Below are 25,877 nucleotides of genomic sequence, written 5' to 3'. Positions count from 1 at the left end.
GGTCACAGCGTCTCTTTCCGCGTTGCTCACATACTAGCATTAAATGCTACCTGCTCCTCGGAAAGTTCCCCACCTCATCGGTTTATTCAGATTCAGACCATCGATTGGACCGCAACACTCAAACCGAGAGGAGGAGGTAGACTTTCCTGGTCTCTAGGCTGAAAGTGTAAGCTGCAACAAACCTTTTAAATAATTTTTCTTTAGCTGCTGTTTAGTGTTGCGCTAGCTAGCTTGAAGTCAACGGCTGGCAACAGTGACTGGTCGAAACCGAAAATTACAGTAAAAACAGCGGGTTTAATCAAAGTTCATCGTGTTTTATTGACAGAAAACCTTCAAACAGATGTTATCTGTCAGACAATAAGTCGCTTCAACATTTATCAGCAGGTGGAACTGAGTTTGTGTTTCTGCTGAGACTTTTTTATGACATAACATTGACAGGCTAAAAACACCAACGTTCTCTAATGAAGAACTCTGATTTTATTTGTTCAAGTTATTCAGATTTAATACTCTTTATGACAAAGATGGGTTTACCTTAAATCAACCTTAAAATCACTCTAAGATTGTTTTTTGTTATGTTTTATGTGTACACAACCCTATAAGTAAATAAGAAAAAAATCAGTAACTCAAAACATTTACACACATTAATACGTTGTGATGATTAACATATTATTTCTGATTATGTAAAATACTAAGCAAATGTAGGTAAACTATAAAGGAGGTCATATAATCTTGTGAAATTTTGTTTTTCTGGAATCTGCCATTAAAATGAAGAAATTAAGTCATCCTAACCGACCTAAAAATCAAAAAGTGAATATATATTTAATATCTGAGTAAAGCAATGTAATGAAAGTCAGTTTTTATACACTAAATGCAAACCTGATTGTATATAAAATTTAAAACTATATATTGTTGGTCAGTGTCTTTTCTAGTGTAACCGATTATAAGTTTTTAGAATCCTTTTAAACTCATTTATCTGCAATTAAGCTTTTTTAAGGAAGTGATCTGATCATTTTTTGCTGATCTCTTTTCTTAAAGGGAAGCTGTATTAAAAAAAAAAGCCAGCCTCTGCATAATTTGCAATTCATGTAGGCCCCATGCTACACAAAAACATCCGACGAGACAAATCTTGCTCTACAATATAGAGTAACAGTGTAATATTTGCCACAGTTGTGACACAGACGTCAAACTTTAAGGTTTGAGAAGCTGACTCACACATGGTGAGAAATCAGAAGCAGCATTGGGAAGCATTTGACCTTAGTAACACAACAACATCACCTTTAACTGCTGTAAACATTCGGAAATGTTTGTTATCTTGGAGAAAATCTATGTTTACAGTTTTCCTGTCTTTTATCTTATTGATTTGCAGGTGATTAGATCCGGCTGAAGGTTGTTAAACAGTTAATGCACAAGGTAAAGAGGCTTAAAACTGACAACAATAAAGAGGACGGCCAGGAAAAGTAAGAGATCTCCATTAAAAATCATTTGTTTTTAGTATAGCAATGCCGATCAATTCAATATCATAAGGTTTGTTTTTAGTCTCCTGTATAACGTTTTCATTCCCACAGCATCAGAGAGGCACTGGCAGGCATGACAGGAGTGGATGAGCTCTCAGACAGCACAGAAGTCGTGGAGATGGAGGACGTGAACCCCACCCAGTTCCAGGTGGAGAAACACTCATGGGACGGCCTGCGGAAGATCATCCACAGCAGCCGCAAGAACACAGGAGTGGTCATTAACAAGGCGCCGCACGACTTCCAGTTCATTCAGAAAGATGAGGCCAGTCCACACTCGCACCGCATCTACTACCTTGGTAGGTAGTGACACCTAAGAGCGACCTTTTTAAATATGATGCACACACACACACACACACACAAAAAAGTTTATGCATAGTCTTGCATGTTTTTTCTTACAGGTTATCCTTGATCTTTGCTTCATTTAGATACTATAGACCCAAGAAACCTTTTTAACATTCATTAAAATCTTATTGGAAGCCAAAATGGGCTGGATTTGTAGGAAAACAGAGTATCCAGTCTGTATCTCTTTACAAGCTCGTCCCAAGGGTTGCAGAGTCTGTATTCTGTATAGTGCTCGAGAAAATGGGGAACATAATCAGAGACACAGGCTTTGTTGGCATTTTTCTGTAAGAAACAGGAAATTCTAAGGTTTATTAGAGTGCATTCAGATTGTTTGTGCCAGTCTGTCATGAATGCTTGAAAAAGTAAGTATTTCATTTTCACCTCCTAAAACACACGCATGCTCTTCATGGATTAAGTCAAACTTTATGGATAAAGCTTTTTAACCTAAAACAAGTGCTGTACATGTGATAAAAAATCTGAGATACAAATAAAAGCAGTAAGTCATAATAAACACAAAAACTGTAAAATAAAGGAAAAAAAGTCTGTGAAAGAACTGGCCTGTTAATGATCCTGTTTGGAACAGAAGTCAGAGTAAAATGAGGAGTTTTAAAAAGAGATTTAAATTACTAAAGGATTCTGGCCTCACAGGAAGAAGGAGATGGAGAGTTCGGGAACTGCAGCTGAAAATAGCTATTTGTTAAAGGTCGTCTACTAGTAAATATGCTTTTATGGGTCCAATAAAAAGGTCTTTCAGCAATTTGTGTTAATTTTCATTAGATTAGAGGTTTTCCATTTGAGTTAACTGGTCCAGAAATAGATCAGAACCATAGTATTAGAAATTATTTTGACAAATAATCTCAGGTTCAGAATAAATATTAGATTATAGCATCAGTAATTTGAGTATTGAAATGTAAAATATCAAGAAAAAAGTAATATGAGTTTATTAAGTAGTAAAGGATGGGAGGAGCTTAGGATTATACATTGGTATGAAATGTATAATCCTAAACTCTTTTTTTGTTTTTGTTTTTTGACGCTTAAAAAGCCTCCTGAAACATTTTATTTTAAATTAAAAACATTCTTTAAATTCCTGATGGTGAGCTTGATCTGTATTTTTTTGTTGTATTTGTATGTGTTTTTGTTTTTCATTATTGTTTTCACATTTTTGTCTTGCCAGGCCACTATGCTGTAATTAATTGTAAAAGGCTGTAAAAACCTACACAGAAGTTGTTTTTTTCCAGCAACAAAAACTTTTAACTGTTGTTCTTCACCATACTTTGCACTAGAGGCTTTCTAAAACAACTTTAGTGGAGTCACCTTTAGCTGAAGCTCATCTCATGCTAAATGACGGGTCTTCTGTGTCTTTTGTCACAGGCATGCCTTACGCCAGCAGAGAAAATGCTTTACTCTACTCAGATATTCCCAAGAAGATCCGCAAAGGTGCGCTGCTTGTTTTGTCCTGGAAACCAATGCTGGATCATTTTCAGGTGAGTGGAGGGTTTGGTTCTTCCTGGTTCTGATATTTTCTTTTTTCTGATCAACATTGATATCAAAAGACTTAAATGTATCAGATAATAAAACTAAATTTAAATCCGATAACCAGATTGAAAACTAAAGAAAATTTCCAAAAGATAAAAAAAAAAAAAGAATGTATCCAAACCTTTTCTCCCTTGGTTTAAAAAAACAACAAAAAACTGCCAATGCATCACTCTTTGACACAATAATGAAAGGCAGACACACTGGAGCACCTTAAGTGAAAATTAAGGCCAAGCTTTAACTAGGCCATTTTAAACCCTTTTTGTGTTTTGTAGTCATTCATTGGTTTACTTGCGGATGTCCTTTGGGCGATTCTGCAGCCTTATACCTTAACTAAGTTCAGCTTTCAGGTCATAACCCGGTGGACCAGCATTCTCAGGATTTCCTGGTAGAGAGCAGAATATGTGATCATGTAGAGGGAGTGGCGGCTTAGTGGTTGGGGCATTGCGCTTGGATCCAAGAGGTTCTGAGTTCAAGCTCCACTCCCACTGGCAGCCACTCTGGGTCCCTGAGTAAGACCCTTAACCCCCATTCTGCTCCCCAGGCACCTCACAGTGGCAGCCCACTGCTCCCCAAAGGGATGAATTAAATGCAGAGTGTGAATTTCATTGCTTTGTACTTGTGACAATGTAATGACATACAGTTGAATGCTGTTCTATTTATTCTATAGTTATGGTTTAATTCTACAGTTGAGATAAAAGAAAGCACACTCTTTTTAAATAGAGAAAAATGACAGCATCTGGTTGTTTTATTTCTATTTTGAGCCTGCTTCCGTGTTTCTGTGGTCATATTGACCCTTCCATTTGTTTTTCTTTCCCTTGGCAAAAACTTTTTGATCGGTCTTGTTCATCACGCTTTGTGTCCCGCTGTCACCTCTGACCCCAGGCCAGCCCTCACCACGGAGGCTTCTCCAGGGAGGAGGAACTGCTGCGAGAGAGGAAGCGTCTGGGTGTGTCCGGCATCACGGCTTATGATCACCACCAACCCAGCGGCCTCTTCCTGTTCCAGGCCAACAGCAGCCTGTACTACTGTCGGGACGGGGCCAACAACAGCTTTATTGTGAGTAAAGGACCACTGCGAAAGAATTTCATTATTCATGGGAATAATTTTGCTCTGCAAGAGTGGAGCATCCTTTATCCCAAGGTTAGGATTTAGAAATTGATTTTAGTTTTTTGGTCATAGAAAACAGGGTAGTAAAGAAAATGTGGGTTAATTATACCTGATCTCATCATTTCATTGATCAACAAAGAAATTAAGCATGTTGTTTTCATGAAATCATGCTTCCCTAGTCTTAGTTTGGTCATTTCTACTCGGCCCTCTGTATCAGCTAAACAGACAGGCACATTTTCCCATTTGTTAAGGTTATTCAACTTATTGAAACACCCGATAATGGATACAAACAGCATAAACAGCCACCTGGAGCAGCTTAACACATCAGAAAGAATACGTCACGCTCTCCTGCAACCTAAACCCAAACTCTAAATATGTTTTTTTAAAGCTAGTCCTTAGGATTTTTTTTTTTTTTCTGGTGACATTTTGGTGTATGTGCAACTGGAAAACCAAAAAAATTTATTTCTAATATTGTTCCTTTGATGTAGCCCTACATGCCAAACACTCACATGAGCCTTTTCTTTAACTGGTATCACCAAATCTAGGTTTATTATTAGATAGACACTGTTTTTTACAAGCTTGGCTTGAATTGTTTGGAAGATCTGCCAGGTTAATAGGACACTTGTTTGAAATTGCAAACACAAGCTGCTTAAAGCGCAGTTAATATAAGTTTTTTTTTATTTTTATCTTTTCTTCAATATCTTTAAAGCTTTTAGCTCACAAAAGCAATAATAATTTACTTGCCCAAAGTTCTGATATGTATAAAAAAAAACTTCCTGTATAAAAGTATGAGGTCAGATAAAGAACAAACATAATGGACACCCAAGCTAGGGCAAACACTGCAGTTTCTATGTTGGTTTATAATTTATTGTTTCATCCCCTGCGATGGACTGGCGACCTGTCCAGGGTGTAGCCCACCTCTCGCCCGTAGACAGCTGGAGATAGGCACCAGCACCCCTCGTGACCCCACTTGGGATGAAGCGTGTCAGAAAATGGATGGGTGGATGAATGTTTTATCCCGTTTGTCCAATGTATAGTAGATAGTAAAGGCAGAGTTATACTCAGAAACCAGGTCGTCTGCGCGTGTGTTGCAGTGAATGCATATGTGCCTCCGCCCCTTTAGCAGACACTCTGCTGGACCTCTCCAACATTTTAAAGTGACTGCAGACAGGAGGCCTCTGGTTGGTCAAATCTACATCCGCGCTACACTATGCGCATTTCCTTTTTGGTACCTTACCGGCTTGTTTTGTTTGTATGACCGCCATTGTGGAAAACGACTCATGGAGATGGACCAGCTAAAAGAGTGAGGTGTGCGAGATTGCTGGGACCCTTTTTCCACCTGGATCCCCACTATATTTTGCCCTCATGTCCCTCCATTATCGCACAAACATGTTCCTACTTCCTCACCACCTCGGCTTATCTAGCCCCACAGCTAGTTTGTGATTGTCCCTCTTGCGTTGTTGTGTGGGATAACATAGCACAGGCCACGCTTAAATACTGGGCATAAATCAAAAATATCTGTGACAAGCTCACTGAGACACACTGCTGCAGGAGAATAACCAGCCCCTAAGGATAATAGATGTTGTTAGAGCAGATTCTTGATAGAATAAGTTGCTCTCTATCCAGGAATTAAAAAGTCCTCTAAAATAAGCCTAATTATTCTCTAATGCCTCCTGGACGCCTCCCTGGTGAGGTGTTCCGGGCACGTCCCACCGAGGAGAGGCCCCGGGGAAGACCCAGGACACGCTGGAGAGACTATGTTTCTCGGCTGGCCTGGGAACGCCTTGGGGTTCCTCCTGAAGAGCTGGAAGAAGTGGCTGGGGAGAGGGAAGTCTGGGCCTCCCTTCTTAAGCTGCTGCCCCTGCGACCCGACCCCGGATAAGCGGAGGAAGATGGATGGATGGATGGATGGATATTCTCTGATTCACCACAGTAGGAATAACCTGCAGTGAAAGACTAAACAACAATTAATGTAACAAAATACTTTCTATTACCGAGTCAAATATTGTAACAGTCCAGGGAATCAGATAAGTCACACTGCCATGTTTTTACAGTGTAGTAGAGTAGCCGTCAATACTTTAATCAGATCCTGTTTGTAGCGTCACTAACATTCAGGTTGTCTACACTTGGTGATGTATTTTTTGCCTGAAAAGGCTCTTGAGGCTGATGCTACACAGTTGATATTAAAAACATGGTTAAAATGCAAATGTGTAATTCATTTAGCTCAGACACCATAGAAGAAAAATAAGTTGCATATAAATAACAGGGTAAAAAACACAGAAAGGGATGTTTAGAAGAGAGTAGAATAACTTTATTTTGATTAAGTCTGTAAAGGTCAGCTGATCATTTGTATTAACAATCAGTATATGTAAAAGGAAATATTACTAGTTAACAGAACAAGTTGATGAAAAAAATACAAGAGAAAAAAAATGCAGTGGCAGGTGGCTCATCCTTTTACCCTGAAGGTTTCCCTTTTATTTGCATATATGAGTCGAACAAAAAGGTCATTTCAGTCACCAGGGATAACTTCTGTTCTGGTTCTTTGTTCGCTGAAGCTGAAGCTTCTCCCACTGGAGGAATATCCTCACTACATCAGCAAATTGAGCAATTTGTCCTTGGATTTTTCCCCCCCCACATACTCCTTACAGTACATATTTGATCATAAACACTATAAATAGATTTTTAAGAGAACTATCAAAATAGACTTAGAAAACCTTTATTGTCAAATTGTCAAAAATATTTAAATTATTACAAAACACTAATTAATAATGATGGATATTTAATGATACGAATTGGATATATTGAGTTTTTTTACGCTGTATTGACTTTTTTTTACATTCTGTTTTATTATAACAATAATTGTTTGGTGGAAGAAAAGGTTCTGTGGTTTTAAATTATTTTTACTAATAAGAGTGGAATTAATACTTTAAAGAGCCACTCTCCTTTTTCTACTATTACAGCTGCAGGTTTTTTATTTCCACTTTCTTTTTTTTAAGGCCTTAAAAGCTTAAGGTTGATAAATTCTTTCCAAAATACCAACAAATATTAACGGCATGCACAGTTTATACATCTATGGTAGTGAAAAAGAAGTATTGCATCAAGGTTTTCCTCTGCAGTTGGATTATTGCCACAGTGGAATTAAGATGACAGTTGTTCTCTAGTATCTGCCTGCTATGTATAAATAGAGACAGAAATGTTTGAACCATAAAGACTGATTCTTTGTCCAATAATTGCCCTGTTGACAGTTTCTCCTACCTAAGCTGTGAATCTATAAAGCTCCTCCAGAGTCACTATGGTTCTCTGCTGCTTCTCTGCTTAGTAATGTTCTCCTAATAATCAGGGTCTGTCTTTTATTTGGTTGTAAAGATTGAGACTCTTTTTTTTTTTTTTTTTTTTTTTTTTAAGGCTATCGCTGATTGGTGGGATTCTTTAGGTCAATATTACATTCTCTTCTATTTACATGATAAAAGGAAACAATGATTAGAAATGTTGTTCAAGTCTCGATTTAAACAAAAGGAAAACCTTTAAGAAATTAAAAGACATTAGAACAGGGAAAAAATGCACGTGTAAATTGTTCAACACGTGCACCAAAACATGAAATAAAGATTAATATAAGCTGTTGATGTATTGTTCTGTCTGTGGTTAGGTGAACAGCTAATCCTGATAGATTAGCAGATATGTTTTGCTGTTATACATTATAAATATAGAGAAGTCCAAGGGAAAAGGCTTAATGAGGAGGATTCAGACTCGTTCTATTTTTTTATTGGTATTTGTTTAGATCAAGTTTAAATGTTTGATACTTTGATTATTTTTCCAGACTTCACCTATGAATCCAACAGAGATCAAGAGCCAGAATTCAGGAACACGCATGGACCCCAAAATCTGCCCTGGGGACCCGAACTTCATTGGTTTTATCAACAACAACGATATTTGGGTGACAAATATAGAGACCGGAGAGGAGCAGAGACTCACATTCTGCCATAAAGGTCTTGACTGGATCAGGTGTACATTTGGTGCTTAAACACCATTTTTTTTTTTTTTTTTTTTTTGCTTTTTACTGTTTGAGTAAAAAAGAAAAATGTTTCAATGTTTTTATGGCAGGCAGTGAAAACCCTAAAGATGACCCTAAATCAGCTGGTGTCGCCACGTTCGTCACTCAGGAGGAGTTTGATCGCTTCACTGGATACTGGTGGTCTCCTGCTGCTCGTAAAGGTAAATGTCATCCTTATTTGGTTTGGTTTTATTTTATGTATTTACTCATTAAAGTGTTTTAATGTTTTGACAATGGTGATTATATTCATGTTCTCGATTAATTCTTTTGATTTTTGGCATTTTGACATTTTTGGGTAGAAGGAGTTTTCCATTTTTAGTCAAAACTGCTTCTCAGTGGGAAAACAATATATTAGAAAAGTGAAATTATATCAGTTAATCATAAAAAAAGGCAGTAAAGATGTATCAAACACACCAAGCTATAATTCAAGCATTCATTCCTGTTAAGTTTTCTAGTCAGAGGCACTTTATCCTGGAGCCATTTTCAACAATATGCAGATCAGTGGGTTATTTGGGTCAAGTTTGCTTTGTCCAGGAGCAAGAAGCTAGGAATGAACTGCCTACTTACAGTTAGCAAGATGGCTATCAAGTCAGCAGTCTCTACTTCACTGTTGGCCGTAACAACACATCCATGTATGAAAAGCCTTTTTTTTTTCATTATTGTAATATTATTATCATCATTGGCCTTGTGTAAAATTCAAATTCAGAAGTAACTGTAAGTAATAATAATTGAAATAGCCTTTAGTAAATACAGTCATGGAAAAAACTTATTAGGCAACCTTTTTTTTTCCAAATGCAGTACTTAAATATTATCTCCTGTGAACATTATGTAATTAAAACATACAGAAAAGGAAGTAAAGTCTAAGATTTATTGATTTAAAAAAAAAAGACCATTTGATTTTGCTGAGCAAGCAAGGATTCAAAGAAAACGTGGGTGGTCTAATAAGCAATATATGTAGTAGTTTAAATTTTTGCGTTTAAATTCTGTAATAATTTGCTTGGTTATTGATACTCTAATTTACTATGATGTACTATTCAAAATGTTATATTTCAGAACCAGATGGTGGTAAGACTCTGCAGATCCTGTATGAAGAGGTGGACGAGTCTCAGGTGGAGATCATCCATGTCCCGTCTCCGGCTCTGGAGGAGCGGAAAACAGACGTCTACAGATACCCACATGCAGGTATGAAGACAAGAAAGACTCCATTTGTCTAAAGAACAAGCGTTCGCTATTCTTTGAACAAGATAGACCATGAATGCTCATGTTTTATTTGCAGTAGAGAAATACCAGCAGGTCAAATCCTCAGTAACCAAACATGCAATTAACACCATTTCACATTTCCTTATTTGTTGCTCCTGTTTGTGCATCTAAGATGACATTTGTTAAAAATATTTGTACTAAATGGCTGGACTTTAGCAGGGCTTTTAGTCATACTGGTGTTATAATGCTTTTTGTTTTAACTATCTGTAAGCTGTAACAGTAAATTTTATCCTGTTTGATTTATTTTCAGGCAGTAAAAATCCAGAAATCACTTTGAAGATTGTAGAAATTCGTGCAGACAGTCTTGGAAAGGTGAGTCTTCATTATGTTTTTAATTTAACCCTTTAAATCTAGTCTCTGTGGACTGATGTGTTCATCGACTTTTGGTTGTTCTCCCTCTCAGATTGTCAGCACACAGGAGAAAGTGTTGCCTGTTCCTTTTTCCTGCCTGTTTCCCAACATCGAGTACATCACTGGAGCTGGATGGACTAAAGATGGCCGATAGTAAGTTTGGACTTCAGGAATGAACAATAACATAAAAGTGCTGTAGTCTCATTTTGCCAGGATTTTAAACGTATCTCCTTCTACGTTATAAATAAAATTCCTTTGAGTCACAGGTCTTCTTCTCTGTTTTTGTCAGTGCGTGGGCGGTCATGATGGACCGACGGCAGCAGAATCTGCAGTTAGTCCTGCTCCCTCCTGCACTTTTCATCCCTGCTCAAGAGGACAAAGCTAAAGAACTAGAGAGCCTGCAGGCCCTAGGAGACTCAGTCCATCCCTTCATTATCTACAGAGAAACCAGCGATATCTGGATCAATGTGAGGTCTTAATACCAGCTTTGTTTCATTATCTTTAAGATGAGATTATAATGATGATGTTGAAAAATTGAATGTTGCCGAGAGCAATTCAAAGCAATCCTTAAAGCTATTTTACCCCTTACAGACTCATTTTTTTTAGTAACATTTTTTTGTCAAACTTAAAAGCATTTAGATCATTAAATGAAGTGTTTGAAAACTGAATATAGAATTCAGTTTGTGGTTATTTATTTTCCCCACTTTAAAACCAAAAAAAAACCAACTGCATTTTATATTCAGTTTTGTAATGCACGTATTTGGAAAAAAAAAAAAGAAAACATCCTAATTATTCTGAGCTATTGTGTAAATAATAATTGCTCCTTTAGGCAATCACAAATTAATTAATATTAAAAATACTTTAAAAGTTTTTAAATTTTATTTCATTAGCCAGGTACAAGTGTCTGTCAGTATAAAGTAGGCTAAAAAATCCTTAGATCATGCTCCAGTCAGAACAGATGTGAAACAAATTGACCTTTTTATTGGTTTGAAAAATAATTCCCCAACTATTTCTAGGGCTGTGGGACTCCAGTGACCCACAGTGGGTCATTGTCCACTAATTGAGAAGACATGGAACAGTTATGAGGACTTCCTGTAGCATCTAGTGGACCAAAATCACTCCAACACATACTCCAGCAGGGCATAGTCAAAGTCTGTAAAGAATCTGGTTTACATGCTATTAGGGTTGTCACGATACAAAACTTTTCAAATCAATACCGATACTAAGGAAAATATTCGATACCATTTTCGATACCACAAGGATAAAAACACAAGACTCCAAAATTCTACAGAAATATTTTCATTAATAAATAAAATACAATAAATAAATACAATAAAGGTTGTATGCTGTGCACAATATTAAGCAAGCTTGATAAAAAAACTTATAAAATTAAAATTAAGTGTTCCTTCCTTGGCTATGCTTTGCACACATAACAATGACACTAGCCAAACCGGTTAAGAAACAAAAATAATTCTCAGCAGCTGCACCTGTTACAAAAAAAAAAAAGTCTGAAACTGAAAAGTGCACAGAATTATTCAATCACACACTGTTCTGAAAGTGCATTGTCCTCTATTCTGCACTTAAGATGAATGACTGCTTAGGTGCCACTGGTGGTAGCACTGTATTGATACTTTTAAAAACGAGAATTGTATCTGGATACAACATTTCAGTATCAATACTTTTTTGAGTATTGATACTTTTGACAACCCTACATGCTATTGGTTGACCTTAAATAGGCTGTTCATGTTTGAAAATCCTGTAGTCTGGCTGAATCAAATGAGTTAAGCAAAGATTTATTTTAATAAGTAAGTTTGAACTGAAGTGTTTAAGGATAACAGTAAAAGTGAGGGTGTGAATACTTTCTGCCAGCTCTGTACAAATGTCAGTGTTCTTTTGTGATGCAGGTACACGACATCTTCCATCCTTTCCTCCAAACCTCCGATGACGAGTTCACCTTCATCACAGTAAATGAGTCTAAAACAGGCTTCTGCCACCTGTATAAGATCACATCAGTGTTAAAGCGGGGCAGCAATAACTGGGCTAAAGGATACACTCACTCTGAAGGTAACTCCCTCTAATGTTATAGGCTGCAAAAACTTCCATTTTCATCATGAAATGATGTAAAACCTGTTAAAAACTGGAAGTTTTGTTCATGTTGGATACATATTTTAACTTCTTTAGTAGTTTGAGCCCAATATCATTGGTCATTTTCCCCCTCTGCCCTCAGCTGATTTTAAATGTCCAGTCAAAGAAGAGGTGACGCTAACCAGTGGGGAGTGGGAGGTGCTGGCCAATCATGGAGCAAAGGTGACACCCCACCTGTATACACATAAAACATGGACAATTAATCAAGGCAATATCTTCACTTAGCTGATTAACTGTAATGGATATTGCAGAGATATTTGTACGAACTGTTACTCCTGTCTCACCTGTGAAATATAAACAAGAGTCTTTACCTTTTACTATCTGGTCATTTTCTGATCTAATATCTTTTCTAATACCTCTTTGCTAAATTGTGCTTAGATTAAAGGGAAAATAAGCTGTTAATAGCAGAATTGATCGTCAGGTATTTTGTTCTCTGGTTTTGGTGCAGCGTTCTTGCAGCCCTCAGATTTGGGTGGACGAGCGGGCGAAGCTGGTTTACTTCCAGGGAACCAAAGACTCTCCACTGGAGCACCACCTGTATGTGGTGAGCTATCAGAATCCGGGTGAAATCGTCAGACTCACCAAACCCGGATTCTCCCACAGCTGCTCTGTGAGCCAGGTACGCCCACACCTCCGGGTCACCTCAGTTACATTCAAGTGATATGGGTTTGCATTAGCTAACATTTTAACTGGTGCTTTACTTTTTTATGTTTCATTTGATGGAAATTAAAGGGTTATCTCTATTTAACTCAGTTTCAGAACTTCATTCTATTTCTACAGCACATAAAGGCTAATGAGCGGAAACTGTTCTAAGCTACATAAAATAAACATTCTTCTGTTTACATTCTGTTATACTGTTGGATATTCTACCTTTTTTGTTTCAGTAAACATCTGAGATGTGCTTGATAAACCCTCTCTTGTTTCTCCTTACAGACCTTTGATATGTTTATTAGCCATTATAGCAGTTTAAACACTGCTCCCTCTGTTCACATCTACAAGCTGGTCGGATCCGACCCGCTGCACAAAGAACCAGAGTTCTGGGCCAGCATGATGGAGTCTTCTGGTACTGGACTCTGTTCAGCTTTAATTATTTACCTCAAAGATCCTGTAGTACCATATTTGGAAATGTTTTTTTTAAGCCACATGAGTTTAATTATCTGCTTCTGTGTGTATTTTTTTTTTTTTTAGGTTTCCTCTTTGACACTTCCCCACCAGAAATCTTTAGCTTCACCGGGAAATCAGGCTTCGAGCTCTACGGCATGTTGTACAAACCTCACAACCTGGTCCCCGGAAGGAAGCATCCAACTGTTGTTTTTGTCTATGGAGGTCCTCAGGTTTGAGCCCTTCCACTCTAAAATAAACACCAGAATCAATAGAACAAAGAGGCCTTCTTTGTTCTAGAGTCATCTACAAATTCCCAAAGACTTCTATCCGTACAGCAAATAGTCCTTTTTAATAAAGTGGTTGCCTATGGATATATTTTTGGGCACAGGGGAAAAATAAGTTAGATCCAACCAAATCTGCTTTTATTCCACAACTTTTTATCTTGTTTTGTTTCTGCTTGTTTTTCGGCTCTTTAGAATCAACTTTTAGAAGACTAGGTGAAATAATCTGGAACGCTTTTATTCTGTCTTTGCTTCCTGAGCCCTCCCTATATTTATAACAGTATTTCAGTATTTTTAGAACTTTGTATGAGCTTATGCCCCCTCATCCAAGTCTCAACTCTTTTGGCCCAAACCTATTTCAATTCCTTCACTGAAATCTATGTAACGATATACTAACAGTTAAATCTATTAAACCCTAAGTTCATATTGTCCCTTTCATCACCACATGTTGCTCTAAATGTGGTTCAAACGGTTTTATTCTTCTCAAACTGAGCTGGAGGATATCTAAGATTAAACCTTAAGTGTAAACAGAATTCCTATTCTAAGTTACACTTGAATTAAAACATGATGAAATGATTTTAAAAAACAGATTTCTCGGTAAAAAAAAAAAAAAAAGCAAGAAGTGCGTCTATAAACAGAAATGGACTTTGTTTAGATGACATAGCTGTCTAAAATCAGGAAAATAAGATGCCTAAAATAAATCATATCAATTTTCCTCATAAATTAACGAAAGGTGCTTTTACAGTGTTCGACTGAAGCTAAAGCACACCTGAACAGATGGTTATGAACCAACACTTTAATGGGTCTGTGGTCGACGGAGGTTGCAGGCCAATAATGGAAGCACATGAGTTGTAGTATTCTGTGAAAGCTAACCCTTCTTTGTTTTTATAGGTGCAGTTAGTGAATAACTCCTACAAAGGAGTGAAGTACCTGCGGCTAAGCACGCTAGCTTCTCTGGGTTACGTAGTGCTGGTTATCGATGGAAGGGGCTCCTGCCAGCGAGGACTCAAGTTTGAAGGAGCTGTAAAGGACAAGATGGTAGGAGATCATTTAAAAAACAGAACTCTTTCCAGTTTTTTTATGTAGCTCATTGTTCAATATGTATGCAGACTTAATGTACAATAACTAAAAGATTTCATTGAAAATAGTGAGTAAAGGCTGTTGTTTTCCATCCAGGGTCAGGTGGAAATTGAAGACCAGGTGGAGGGATTGCACTACATAGCTGACAAGTATAAGTTTGTGGACCTGAGCCGCGTTGCCATCCACGGCTGGTCGTATGGAGGCTTTCTGTCCCTCATGGGCCTCATCCACAGACCAGACATATTTAAGGTTAAAAAATAAATAAATATTTCAGTTTTTACTGGGAATAACTACAGAAAAAGAATAATATTTTAGTGAATTTTCACTTAAGTTCTTTGCTATCAAATATGTTTAAGGCTTCTATTTTTGACATGATGTTTAGGTTTATTTTATGTGTTTATTAGGTTGCCATTGCGGGAGCTCCAGTGACGCTGTGGATGGCCTACGACACTGGCTACACAGAGCGATATCTGGACACGCCGGACAAAAACCTGAAGGGATATGAAGCCTGCTCTGTCGCCCTGCATGTCGACAAGCTTCCAAATGAGTGAGAGCTCCTAATATAAATAACAGCTTTTTATGTTTTATGCCTCAATGAGCCAACATCTTACACTCATGATTATCATGAATTACTTGTTTCTGCCATCTGAAAATAAACATGACCAAACCTCACTGACCTAGATTAAGCCTTTATGAGTACATTAGCTTCTCACCTTCAACAGAGAAATATTTTAACACAGACTTCTAATAATTTATTTGTTTTTATTAAAAATGTTTCATTTGACATTTTTTTGACAATTGGTTTATATGATAAAGTTGGTGTTTATTTTACCTGAGCTCAACCACTATTGGTAACCACTGCTGCCAACAAGTCTGAATGTGAGTAAAACACCAGGTGATGACTGGCTTTCTCTGTATAATTCAGGCCAAACCGACTGCTGATCCTGCATGGATTCCTAGATGAGAATGTGCACTTTTTCCACACTAATTTCCTGGTGTCGCAGCTCATCAGAGCAGGAAAGCCGTACAGCCTTCAGGTAGGTTGATGGGTTGAAGTAAGTTGATGTTTGTTAGAACTCTGAAAAATGCTTTCAGAAGACAAAGTCTGGAAATTGCCAGCTTTAAAAAGAAACATATTGGAAAGATCTACGTATGCTGATGAAGATTCTAAGTCATCCAGATCATAGTCATTCCGTAAAAGTTCAAAAAATATCCACTGGACTTGGTTTCCGAGATTTGAAGACGTTTCGCCACCTCTCCAGGAAGCTTTCTCAATTCAAATTTCTCAATTCATATTAGAAAGCTTCCTGGAGAGGTGGCGAAACGTCTTCAAATCTCGGAAACCAAGTCCAGTGGATATTTTTTGAACTTTTACGGAATGAAAGATCTACATGTTCACTCTTGACATAGATGGATACATACGTACATGCATACACAAACACACGTTTGTTCTGCTATATGTAGTGACGACCATGTGTTGACACCTTAGCCCTAAATCTAACCATTAGAAAAATACCTCGTGAGGACCATCAAAATGTCCTCACTTTACAACAACTGGTCCTCATCGTGATGGTGGAATTGGAAAAATGGCCCGATAACAAAGATAAAAAAACATATAAAATAGGGATAAAAAAAAAAACTCCCCTCAAAATTAGATTAAAAATATAATAATAATAACAAAACTCAGTCTTTCAAGAGGCATTAAATTGTCTAATGTCGGTCGGGACAAAAGATCTTCTGGATCTCTTCGTACTTCTTCTCACAGAGATCACTGTGGAACTGTGGCTGCTTTCCTGAGCCACCATAGTGCTGTTCAATGGATGGCTCCCATCGGCCCTTATGGACTTAATCATTGACCTAGTCCTTTTCTCCACCAGTTCTTCCATAGGGACCACCTCCCTCCCATCACTGCCACACACTCCCTAATGAACTTGTCTATTCTGCTCCTGTCCCTGCTAGTAATGCTGTTTCCCAAGCTGACAACAGCAAACAAAACTGCACTGGCATTTACTTAATCCATTCTACTATTTCTAAATCTTGGTTCTTCTATCCATCCAGATCAATTTAGACAGGTTTTGTATTGAAAGCTTGATGTCGAATGCTTTACATTTGTTGCACACTTGCAAATTTATACTTATAAATGTTTTTAAAAAATGAGCAGACTCTTTGCTGATTTTAGTTTAGTTGATCTGTCAGTTTGGGAACAATATACCTCTTGGCACTAGGCCTGTTTTCAAGAAATATGCTTGAAAATAACATGCCCAAAATGAATTGAATATATCTCAAGAACTACAGAGTTTATTTTCATTGTTTTGGTATCAAAATAAAGGCAAGACCCCAGAGAATATGTTACAGGTCTAAAAACCATCTTGGGGCGAGTGCTCTTGTTATGAAAAGGTTAAAAGTTTGTTGTCCAAGTAGGATTATACATTTCCGATTCTTCTTAATAACGTTAATCTTTTTTTTAAAATGGTGTCGTTGAAGTACATTTCTGTTGAATAAAATAAGACGAACAAAAGCATCCATTTTTCCCTGTTTCTCCAGATTTATCCCAACGAACGGCACAGCATCCGGTGTCCAGAGTCCGGGGAGCATTATGAGATTAGTCTGCTGCACTTCCTCCAGCAGAACCTCTGATAAGTCTTTCCAACACCGGCTGACCTTCACCTCCTATCCTCTTCTCACTCCTCACTTTTTATCCAAACCTGCTTCACCTCTTTACTTGATTTTATGATCAGCTGAATGAAATCTACACCGAACCTCATCACACCTCAAGAATCATTCACCGTTATTAAAGTCGCAGCAGCATTTTTATCATCGAAATTCTGCTGCAGAATCGGCTGTTTAGGATGAATACGAGACTCTGTTCATACCTTCGGTTGCCTTTCATGTTGGATTTAGAACAAACTAGATGTTGAACAGTTGTATTAAGCTCTGACACCAGCAGAGGTCGCTGTTCACCCCGAAAATTGCACAAAGCTTTTGCTTAGGGCAGAAATTTAAGAACAGGAGTACATTTTGATGTTTAAAATGCTGCTTTGTGTACCATACAAAAAAAAAAAAAAAAGATATAAACATATATAGATGGACCAGTTTTACACTGTTTTGAAATAGATTTGTGTTTTTTGTTTGGTGCCATTTATTTTAGCAGCTGGTTTCTGTAATTCAACATGGAACTTGCTGTTCTGTCTTTGAATATAAAGTGATGTAAATTCACCAAACATGAAGCTCTTTTAAAGCAGGCAAACAGCTCTTAAACCCCCTCCCCTCCCCTGGTTGCTGACTTTGCTGTGTTTTGCCTTGATATTTGTCTCTCATGTGCTACCTGTCACAGGATATTTTTTATGCAGTTATTCCAGAAAATAAATTAGTTCCACCTTTTAATGGGTCCTATTATTTAAAGAAATCTTTTAGAAATGGTGGAAGTTATCTGGGACCTGATCACTGGCTTTAACTTCTTGAAGAGTTTTTTTTTTTTCCTTTCTGCTGCTGAGGACTTTTTGCACAGTACATTATATTTACCTTTGTGCCAAGAAACTGACCTAAAAGATGATGTTTGAGACGAATGTGGTGCCTTGTAAGAGTTTGAGCACCTGCTCACATTTCAATAAATCAGGGAATCAGTCAGAAGACTCGACATCAGTTTGAGTCTTACGCCTTGTTATCATCTACTGAACTACATGGTTATAAATGTACTCTCAGTTATTGAAGAAATAAACTGAAGTGAACAATTTTTTTCCCCCCAAACTCTTGTAATTTTTTTTTTTATTTCATGTTAAAGAGCTTTCATATTGCACCTTCGGCACAATGTTACTGCACACATCTATTCACTGTCTTTTGCAATGGGTTCTCCATTCTTATGCATAATAATTCATAAAATCCAAACCTTAGGGTCAAATAAAGCAAGTTTCTTCCAGACAGTGTAAGACATGTGAAAGTTTTTTGAGAATCAGAAGCGTCTTTTTTTTCTTCGTTTTTTTTTATTTGGGAGCATCTTTCTATTTTCTTGTTTTGTTAGAAAATTTAACTAGAACCAGTTTTATATTTAAATAGTTTAAACCTTCCAATATCCTTTGAATAAAAAAAAAAGCTATGAAAAGTTGCTTAATGCTGTTTCAAAAAAGTTGAAATATAGCTTAATGCTATATTTTTACTTTCAGTCGTGGAAATAGAAAATAAAATAATAAATAATTTTATTTTCAATTTAACAGGTTCAGTTTTATTTATTCAAATAAAAAAACAACATAGTTCAATCAAATATTTAAGATAAAAAAATATATTAAATAAGTGAGTAATTAAAGGAAATATAAAACATGGTAAGAAAGCCCTCACAAAGGGGAATAAGGTCCCAGCCAACATGACCAAACATTTCCGCTGAGACTTCATTTTCTTGTATGCATTGCATAGAAATATCAGATGACCCGTGCGTGCATCGGGAGACATCAGTTGTGCGTTTTGCAGCTTATTTCCAGTCTGTCAGTAGTTAAACTCCCAGAAGTTATCTGGGTTTCAGTGCTGCTCCAGCTCTTATTGTGTCATTGAAAGTGGAGCAATCTTCAGAAGAGTGGTCCTGAGGGGGCCGCTGTGTCCCTGCGTGAGCGTCCCAAACATGGCCTGTCTCCTTGGCTCCTGCTTCCAGTGGCGTCTGGGATACTTTCCATTCAGATTCGATTCTCCGCAGCTGCTAAACCACCAACCGCCTGCAAAAACACAAACCCAAAACAGTTTAGTTCCAGTTTGTGAATAGATTTGGTGAATGTTTGTCAGGGCTTTCCAGACATGTTTCTGTACCTGAAAGCTTCTCGGCGCAGTTGATCTCTGCAGCCAGGTCGTTATCTCTGTCAGCTGTAGAGAAGGGAAGGCCTGATTCCCCAGTGGACACGATTCTCTGCTGAGTCTCAGGCGAAGGGTCCTGCACAAGGTGCAAGGCAAACATCTTCTCCTCTCCGTCAAGCTGGAATTGGTAACGAGCAACCTGCTGCTGTCCCGCCTCGTTGGAGAGCTCCACCTGCAGGACGTAGCGGCCTTGCTTCGAAAGAGAATGGATATTGGACAAACCGAGCCAGAACTCTCCTGAAAGATAAAAGAGGAAAAATTAGTTTTGAATGTTGGGAAAATTCAATAAAGTAACTTTTTACTTTTTTTAAAGGAAGCTTCAAACTCACCATTCAAGTTGCCAAAGCCTTTTCTGTAGCTCTCCCAAAGCTGATTGAAGTTTTGTGATCCATCCTGGCGTTTCTGGATGACAGTCCATCCGCCAGCTGCAGAGAGCAGGAAAACCCTTCAGTTTGACTTGTTCCCATGTGTGAATGTCTTCTTAGACAAATTGGATTCAGAAATGAAGTAAGCCAGCTCACCTGGAGTCATTTCACAGAGAACACTGAAGGGTTTTGAGTTCTCAGGCTGGATTGTGTAGATGCCAGTTGTTCGTTGTCCTCGGGCAAATAGATCCTGACAATCTCTGGCCAACCCTGCAAATAATAAAAACATAAGATGAGTCATATTGTTTTGTTTAAAATGCTGCTGCCCTGGTTTTCTCTGATCTTTGCACTGTAAGTTATGATGGCTGGCATAGTTGATGACAAAGTGCAAAGGTGGACACTTCTAGACTCTGCAGTCTGTTAATAGCTTTTGTGCTTGTTCTAACAACTGACTTACGAAATGTCTACAGATAAATGCATTTTAAATCTTTGTGGATGTTTTTTCCAGTTAATATTGTAGAACAAGTGAGGTTTACCTAAATTGTTTTTTGAAATGGGCTAAAAACAGTAGAAATGTTACCTGCTTCAGCTTGGTTGTTCTCTGCCTCGCCTCTTAGTGCCATCTCTTCATCTCTGCGTCTGTGGGATTTCATTCTCTTATTGGCAACCTTTAAAAAAAAATGTGACAACAGATTAAAAACCTTACATTTGTCTAAGGTTACAAAGTTGTAATTTCTTTAGTTATTTTTTTAGATGTCTCACCTTGTTCTGCAGGACTTGCAGGTGGAGACTCTGTTTCTCCAGTTTGTCTTGCTGTTGTGAGATTTTCTCCACCAGCTGATCGATACGCCTGTTCTGAGCAATCATCAGCCTCTGGAGATGAGGGTAAGGGGATGTTTAGATCGTGTTCAGACCCAGCTACAGATGCTCATCCACAGATGATTTGTAGTAAAAGCTCATATTCTTTGCATTTAGACATGAACTCACCTGGATGAATGAAACCCTCTCATGGTCGCTGTCATTGCTGTCCACCATTGGCTTTGTCAGCACCTCCTCCAGTCTGTCTATCCTGGATGTTAAGTCCTCTGTCTGCCTCTTCACCTCCCCCACCTCCACCTTCACCCCCTCTCCCAGTTCGACCAGCAGCCTTTGCATCCCCTGTCCCTCTTTGCTCTGGGTAATCAAAGCTTCTCCCTGCTCTTCCTGCTTTCTCTCCAGTTCGGCCACGGTGCCATTGAAGGCCTTCAGCCTGCTGTTCATGTCTCTCATCTGAGCCTTGGTCTTGTCCACGTGCTCCTTCAGGCCCTGGCCGAGCTGCAGGAGGCCATGGGCCACCACGTTTACGTCGTCCCAGGATGCATGCTTCTCCCGGCGGTTCCTGTCTGTAGGGAAGCCGGATCCTGCTTGCACCAGGATGGTCAGCAGAAGGACGATAAGTTTGGGCATCTTCATCTTTGTTCTCTTTGTATTGTTTTAAATTCAGCGCTTCTTTTTTTTTTTTTTTATCCTCTTCAGTTGTGTGCTGCTGAATGGCATACACACGCTTTTATAGCTCTGAGCTGAAGTCGAGGGTTTGCTTGATTGGTTGCTCCAAGATGGAGGAGGAGGAGGAGGAGGAGGAGGGAGGCCCAGAGGCGGGGAAAGCCCTTCATAGTGAGGAGCTCAGCTATGATGCAATGAAACAACTGAGTTACTGGTTGATCAGATCTATGATAAGCTCTAATCTTCAAATATTTATTTTTATTACGTTATTTATTTTATGCTAATTTAACTTTTTCAAAGTTCAGAGAGAGGCAGAAATGAGAAACCTCATTACATTAATATCCTACATAAAAAAAAGAGACAAATTCCAGATAAGTCTCTTGTAGTTTAAGAACACGAGCAGCCTATGAGAAATTACAGCAATTCCTCCTTAACTCAAATCCAAGAGATTTCATTTATCTGTCTCAGCCTAATCGCCGTATGCAGTCATCAGCAACATGCACTCTTTCCGCCCCCCCCCCCCCCCCCCCCCCCCCCCCGCCCCCCTCAGATAAACTCACTTTAACATCCATAAAAGACTGCAGACAGATAGCATCCATTGATTAATGACCCCTTGAGTCAAAACACTTTACAGCTGAGGATTGCAGTTTATCTCGTAGGGAGAAAGCAGACTGAACGATTGAACGAAGGAAGAAGCGTGCATTTGGAGTCGGTGTGAGAAGTAGGGGATAGTTCAACCCTCAGGCCTTTTTACTCACTGGTTCCTGACAGCCAAATCCTACAATTATACACCCACACTCCCAGCCATGCCTTCTGCATGTGTTTTTCCTGACTAACAGAATCACAAAGGCATGCAGACTTCGTGTTTTTGACAAGTTGTTACTGGAATATTCCTATGTGATTGAATGTTCACTTTACAAAGGTTATCCAACATAACCTGATCAGGTAAATAGTTTTAGTTGCCAATCATCTTTAAAACACTTCATTGAATTTCACTCACTGGTTTGTGTAAAAGCTGATATTAATGTAAAAATGTATCATTTAGGCTTATGTCCCAACAACATTTTTAATACTTATATTTTCCACTTGTAAATTTTTCTTTAGAAATTGATCTGGGTACAGAGGAAGTAGCTTTGTCCAAGTAAAATGTAGAAAAATCCAAGAACCCCAACAGAGGTGACATTTTACTGGATATGATAACTAAAACTCCATCCTGGAGATGAGATATTTTAGAGAAAAATAGTCTGTGGAACCAAATTATGGAGTCACCATAGATGAGTTCATTGAGGTCAAAGTTGAAATAACACAAAAACAGCGTGTTGTTATGACGAGAAACAAGTTTTTCTGCTATTGTTTTCGATTTGTGACCAAACACACACTTTACAGATAGCAACAGTCACACGATCACTTTACTTTTAATAAGAAAGCTGAAAATATTCCCTTCCCCCTTTCTTCCTTAAACAATCCTGGAGTTTCTTTTATTCTCCAGTCATTTTAGTCAATACTTTTTCAACCTTGATTTTTTTTTTTCAAATATCCGACAGTTTTTCTGGCTTTTTATTTGCCAGATTTCAGTTTAATGCGCTATTTCTAACATAACTTATTTGACTTTCTTTTTTTTCCCCCCTTTGCTCAGGGATCAAGGTGGTTATTTTTATTGCTAAGACAATAATCCAGACATGCAAAACAAAAACTTCATTACATGGCTTCCAAAATAAAAGCCCTAACTTGTGGAAGAGTGGTAATTAGGTCTACTGTAGAATCACAAACGTATTCTTGTGTGGATGTTGTGTTAATGACTGATGCCAAAAAGTGTAAGAGAAGTCTCCAGTTTATTGATTTATGTGGCAATTGGAAGGAAAAAAGTTAGAAAAAATGCTGATTGAGGTTGTTGTCTTGGAGATCAAACCAACCGGAACCTTAATGGATTTAAAAGTATTCTGTGTTGGGGCCAGTCTGTCTGAATTTAACCAAAATAGGGGGAGAAACCCCTTATGTTTTTTTTGTTTCTACAGGTTCTGTCCAACAGCTTTGTCTCCAGCCTAAACCTCGTTTTCTGAGCAAGCCGTACAGGTAATGTCCAAGTCTCATTTGACTCCATCCAATCAGCTTCTTTCTATTGATCATGTGGTCTAAATACCCTACAGCTCCCCCAATATAGCTGGCAAAAAGTTATACACAGGTGTTTTATTTGTCATGACTAAAACAGACTTTTCCCCATGGCTGTGATAAAAACTGGTGTAAGAACACAAATACCAGCAGCAAATTACTACTATATTGAGAATAAAATTTTAGCTCTTTTTCTTAAAATGGTTTTATTCATTTTATTCATCGGGCTAAGGCATGTAAACACGCATTGGGAACCAAACTGATTATTTTAACTGACAGAATGAATTTACAGCAAGAACAGTGGTATAAGCAATCTTCTTACCTGTTAAACTTCATGCTTGAAAACAACAAATGCGGTGATCTGATCGTCTGGCTGTTTACTGCCTGCTTAAGGTGTTTTTTTCTAATAATGTCATAAACTGCATTACTAAGTTTTAGGATGGTCTCCCCCTTAAATTCAAGAGTCTAATCATTTCAGAATCATTTAGCAAAATGTGGTTCCAATAGTGTTTTTGTTTGTAAGAAGATTTTTTCTGTTTCTTGCACAGCTGATCTTTGTTACAAGATTGTTATCTCCTTTCATTTTCTTTGTGTTTAATAAGCAACCACTCCTCCATTCTCACAAAAGGTTTGGCTACAAAACCCCTTTTTTTTTCCTCCTAAAGAACATTTTAGATTTCCTACTTGCGTTAAAAGATATGATTTGCTTTATCTATGCATCATATTTTACATTTCTGGCCTTTGAGGCTGGGTATTAAGTTAGCTTTTTAAAACTAAGAAAAGTGGAGAAGCTTAAAGCCTAAAAAGCTTCCTTTAGAAAATAAATACCAAGGGTCACATCGGTTACCAAACCCCATAGACAAAAACACATTCAGTATTAAGTTACTGAACAGAAAGTCAGTGAAGTTCAGCTGGAGTTGAAGGAAAGCCTTCCTGAACAACTACTGATGAGGCAGAAGTAGAAAAAGAATCCTGAGTTTGACACAGGACAGTAGTAAAAAGAGGTAATCAGATAAAAGCAATTGCAACGTGAAGGGTAGACACCTCTTTACTTGTTTCGACATGTTAACACCTAATGTCAGTTACCAGTTTGCAGGGGGTAAAAAGTTTTTGTTTTCACTTTTGGAACATTGCAGCTCCTGCTGTTGTTTCAGTGCACGTACTGCTGCGTGCTGACTGCTGCAGCTCTGCACGTACCTCCTCGAACCTGCTGCCCTCAGCCAATGCTAGGCAGGGCTCCAAATGTGTTCAACAGAATTTCTGCGTCAGGAGTCACTTTTCCAATCCCAGCTGTGTCAGAACACAATGTTCGTCTGCAATTATGAGGAACCTGAGCTTAGTTACAGAACAGCTGCTTCCTTCTAGAGCTGCAGAGCCTGAAAATCATTAAATCAAACCTGGACATTGTTTTTTTTTTCTTTTTTAACCATGAGCTAAATCACAGGATATTTAACCTCTTCTCTTGTTTTCATCAATATTGTGATGAAGCATTTCTCAAAATAGTGTGATTTTTATTGTAAAATATACAGATTTATTTTTTCATTGTTTTCCAGCTCTATGAATACTTCACTCCAAAACATTTTATATTTCATTGACGCCCCTTCAGGTACAGAAGCAGCAAAGAAGCCCTGCACAGTGGAGCAGTGGGTACCACTGTTGCCTTGCAGTAAGAAGGTTCTCTGTTCTATTCCTGGGTTGGGGTCTTTCTGCATGGAGTATGCTTCTACTCCCCGTTCATGCCTGGGTTCTCTCTGGGTACTCTAGCTTCCTCCCACAGTCCAAAACTACTGGCTAACTGTTCTTAGGAGTCAGTGTGTGTTTTTGCATGGTTTTGTATCTTTGTGTGTCTGTGTTGCCATGCGATGGACTGGCGACCTGTCCAGGGTGTACTCCACCTCTTGTCCATAAACAGCCCCACCGAAACCCTGACAAGGACTAAGCAGGAAAAAATGGATGGAGTATCTTTTACCCTACTTTAGCCAATGGCTTTATTTCTGTGATGTCTGGGTTCTGCATGGCTGTTGATTAAACTTCGGTTGACCACAGCTTGTTTTAATAGCATAAGAACAGGAATCGTGATTTCTTTTTTTCTATTCACAGGTAGCCACAGTGGTTCCGGTTTTTCCCAGATAGATTAAAGTATAGAAACTTCCCTGCATATTTACTCTTCTTTCCCTTAAATTGCATGTTTCTGAATTATCTAAAATCTTTAATTTCAGTGAAGAAAAGCCTAGAGTAGCATTATTATGGTAAAGAACATTTCAGATCCGTTCATTGGTGCTTCCCTTTTCTCAGTGACAGCAGCATTGTGTTT

At 38.2% G+C, this 25,877-nt stretch overlaps 2 protein-coding genes and 1 long non-coding RNA gene across 3 annotated transcripts; 2 read left to right on the top strand and 1 right to left on the bottom strand.

The window, feature by feature from the left end:
• LOC119783808 (dipeptidyl peptidase 9-like) lies at positions 1-18,518 on the top strand. The gene is made up of 21 exons (XM_038285500.1): positions 1-166; positions 1,367-1,457; positions 1,566-1,810; positions 3,228-3,340; positions 4,275-4,448; positions 8,317-8,485; positions 8,601-8,711; positions 9,604-9,732; positions 10,061-10,122; positions 10,214-10,314; positions 10,451-10,628; positions 12,066-12,225; positions 12,389-12,468; positions 12,755-12,925; positions 13,240-13,369; positions 13,495-13,640; positions 14,583-14,729; positions 14,868-15,020; positions 15,176-15,318; positions 15,697-15,808; positions 17,316-18,518. The coding sequence occupies exons 2-21, from the start codon at positions 1,402-1,404 to the stop codon at positions 17,406-17,408; spliced, it is 2,673 nt and encodes an 890-aa protein (XP_038141428.1). The 5' UTR covers positions 1-166; positions 1,367-1,401; the 3' UTR covers positions 17,409-18,518.
• A 450-nt stretch (positions 18,519-18,968) lies between these two features.
• LOC119783794 (angiopoietin-related protein 4-like) lies at positions 18,969-21,477 on the bottom strand. Its single transcript, XM_038285481.1, has 7 exons — positions 20,960-21,477; positions 20,735-20,845; positions 20,553-20,640; positions 20,129-20,242; positions 19,937-20,032; positions 19,563-19,844; positions 18,969-19,471 (listed from the first exon to the last, which is right to left on the bottom strand). The coding sequence occupies exons 1-7, from the start codon at positions 21,422-21,424 to the stop codon at positions 19,299-19,301; spliced, it is 1,329 nt and encodes a 442-aa protein (XP_038141409.1). The 5' UTR covers positions 21,425-21,477; the 3' UTR covers positions 18,969-19,298.
• A 553-nt stretch (positions 21,478-22,030) lies between these two features.
• LOC119783805 lies at positions 22,031-25,574 on the top strand. The gene is made up of 3 exons (XR_005280862.1): positions 22,031-22,399; positions 23,470-23,527; positions 25,170-25,574. It is a non-coding gene; the product is annotated as an uncharacterized LOC119783805 (long non-coding RNA).
• Positions 25,575-25,877: the final 303 nt, after the last annotated feature.

The sequence above is a fragment of the Cyprinodon tularosa genome, unplaced genomic scaffold (assembly GCF_016077235.1).
Source record: "Cyprinodon tularosa strain WSP-4 unplaced genomic scaffold, ASM1607723v1 ctg1053, whole genome shotgun sequence".
Lineage (NCBI taxonomy): Eukaryota > Metazoa > Chordata > Actinopteri > Cyprinodontiformes > Cyprinodontidae > Cyprinodon > Cyprinodon tularosa.
The sequence above is the reverse complement of the archived record's forward strand: the minus strand, read 5'-3'. Positions and strand labels throughout refer to the sequence as shown.

What these genes read in the sequence shown, in the direction of transcription:
- LOC119783808 (XM_038285500.1), top strand. Translation starts at nt 1,402, where the DNA reads ATGCACAAGGTAAAGAGGCTTAAAACTGACAACAATAAAGAGGACGGC. An exon ending in CCAGCGATATCTGGATCAAT is followed by an intron (nt 10,629 to 12,065) that starts GTGAGGTCTTAA and finishes TTTGTGATGCAG; the next exon opens with GTACACGACATCTTCCATCC. An exon ending in GAGCTGTAAAGGACAAGATG is followed by an intron (nt 14,730 to 14,867) that starts GTAGGAGATCAT and finishes TTTTCCATCCAG; the next exon opens with GGTCAGGTGGAAATTGAAGA.
- LOC119783794 (XM_038285481.1), bottom strand. Translation starts at nt 21,424, where the DNA reads ATGAAGATGCCCAAACTTATCGTCCTTCTGCTGACCATCCTGGTGCAA. An exon ending in AGGCTTTGGCAACTTGAATG is followed by an intron (nt 19,845 to 19,936) that starts GTGAGTTTGAAG and finishes TTTATCTTTCAG; the next exon opens with GAGAGTTCTGGCTCGGTTTG. An exon ending in CTGCGCCGAGAAGCTTTCAG is followed by an intron (nt 19,472 to 19,562) that starts GTACAGAAACAT and finishes GTGTTTTTGCAG; the next exon opens with GCGGTTGGTGGTTTAGCAGC.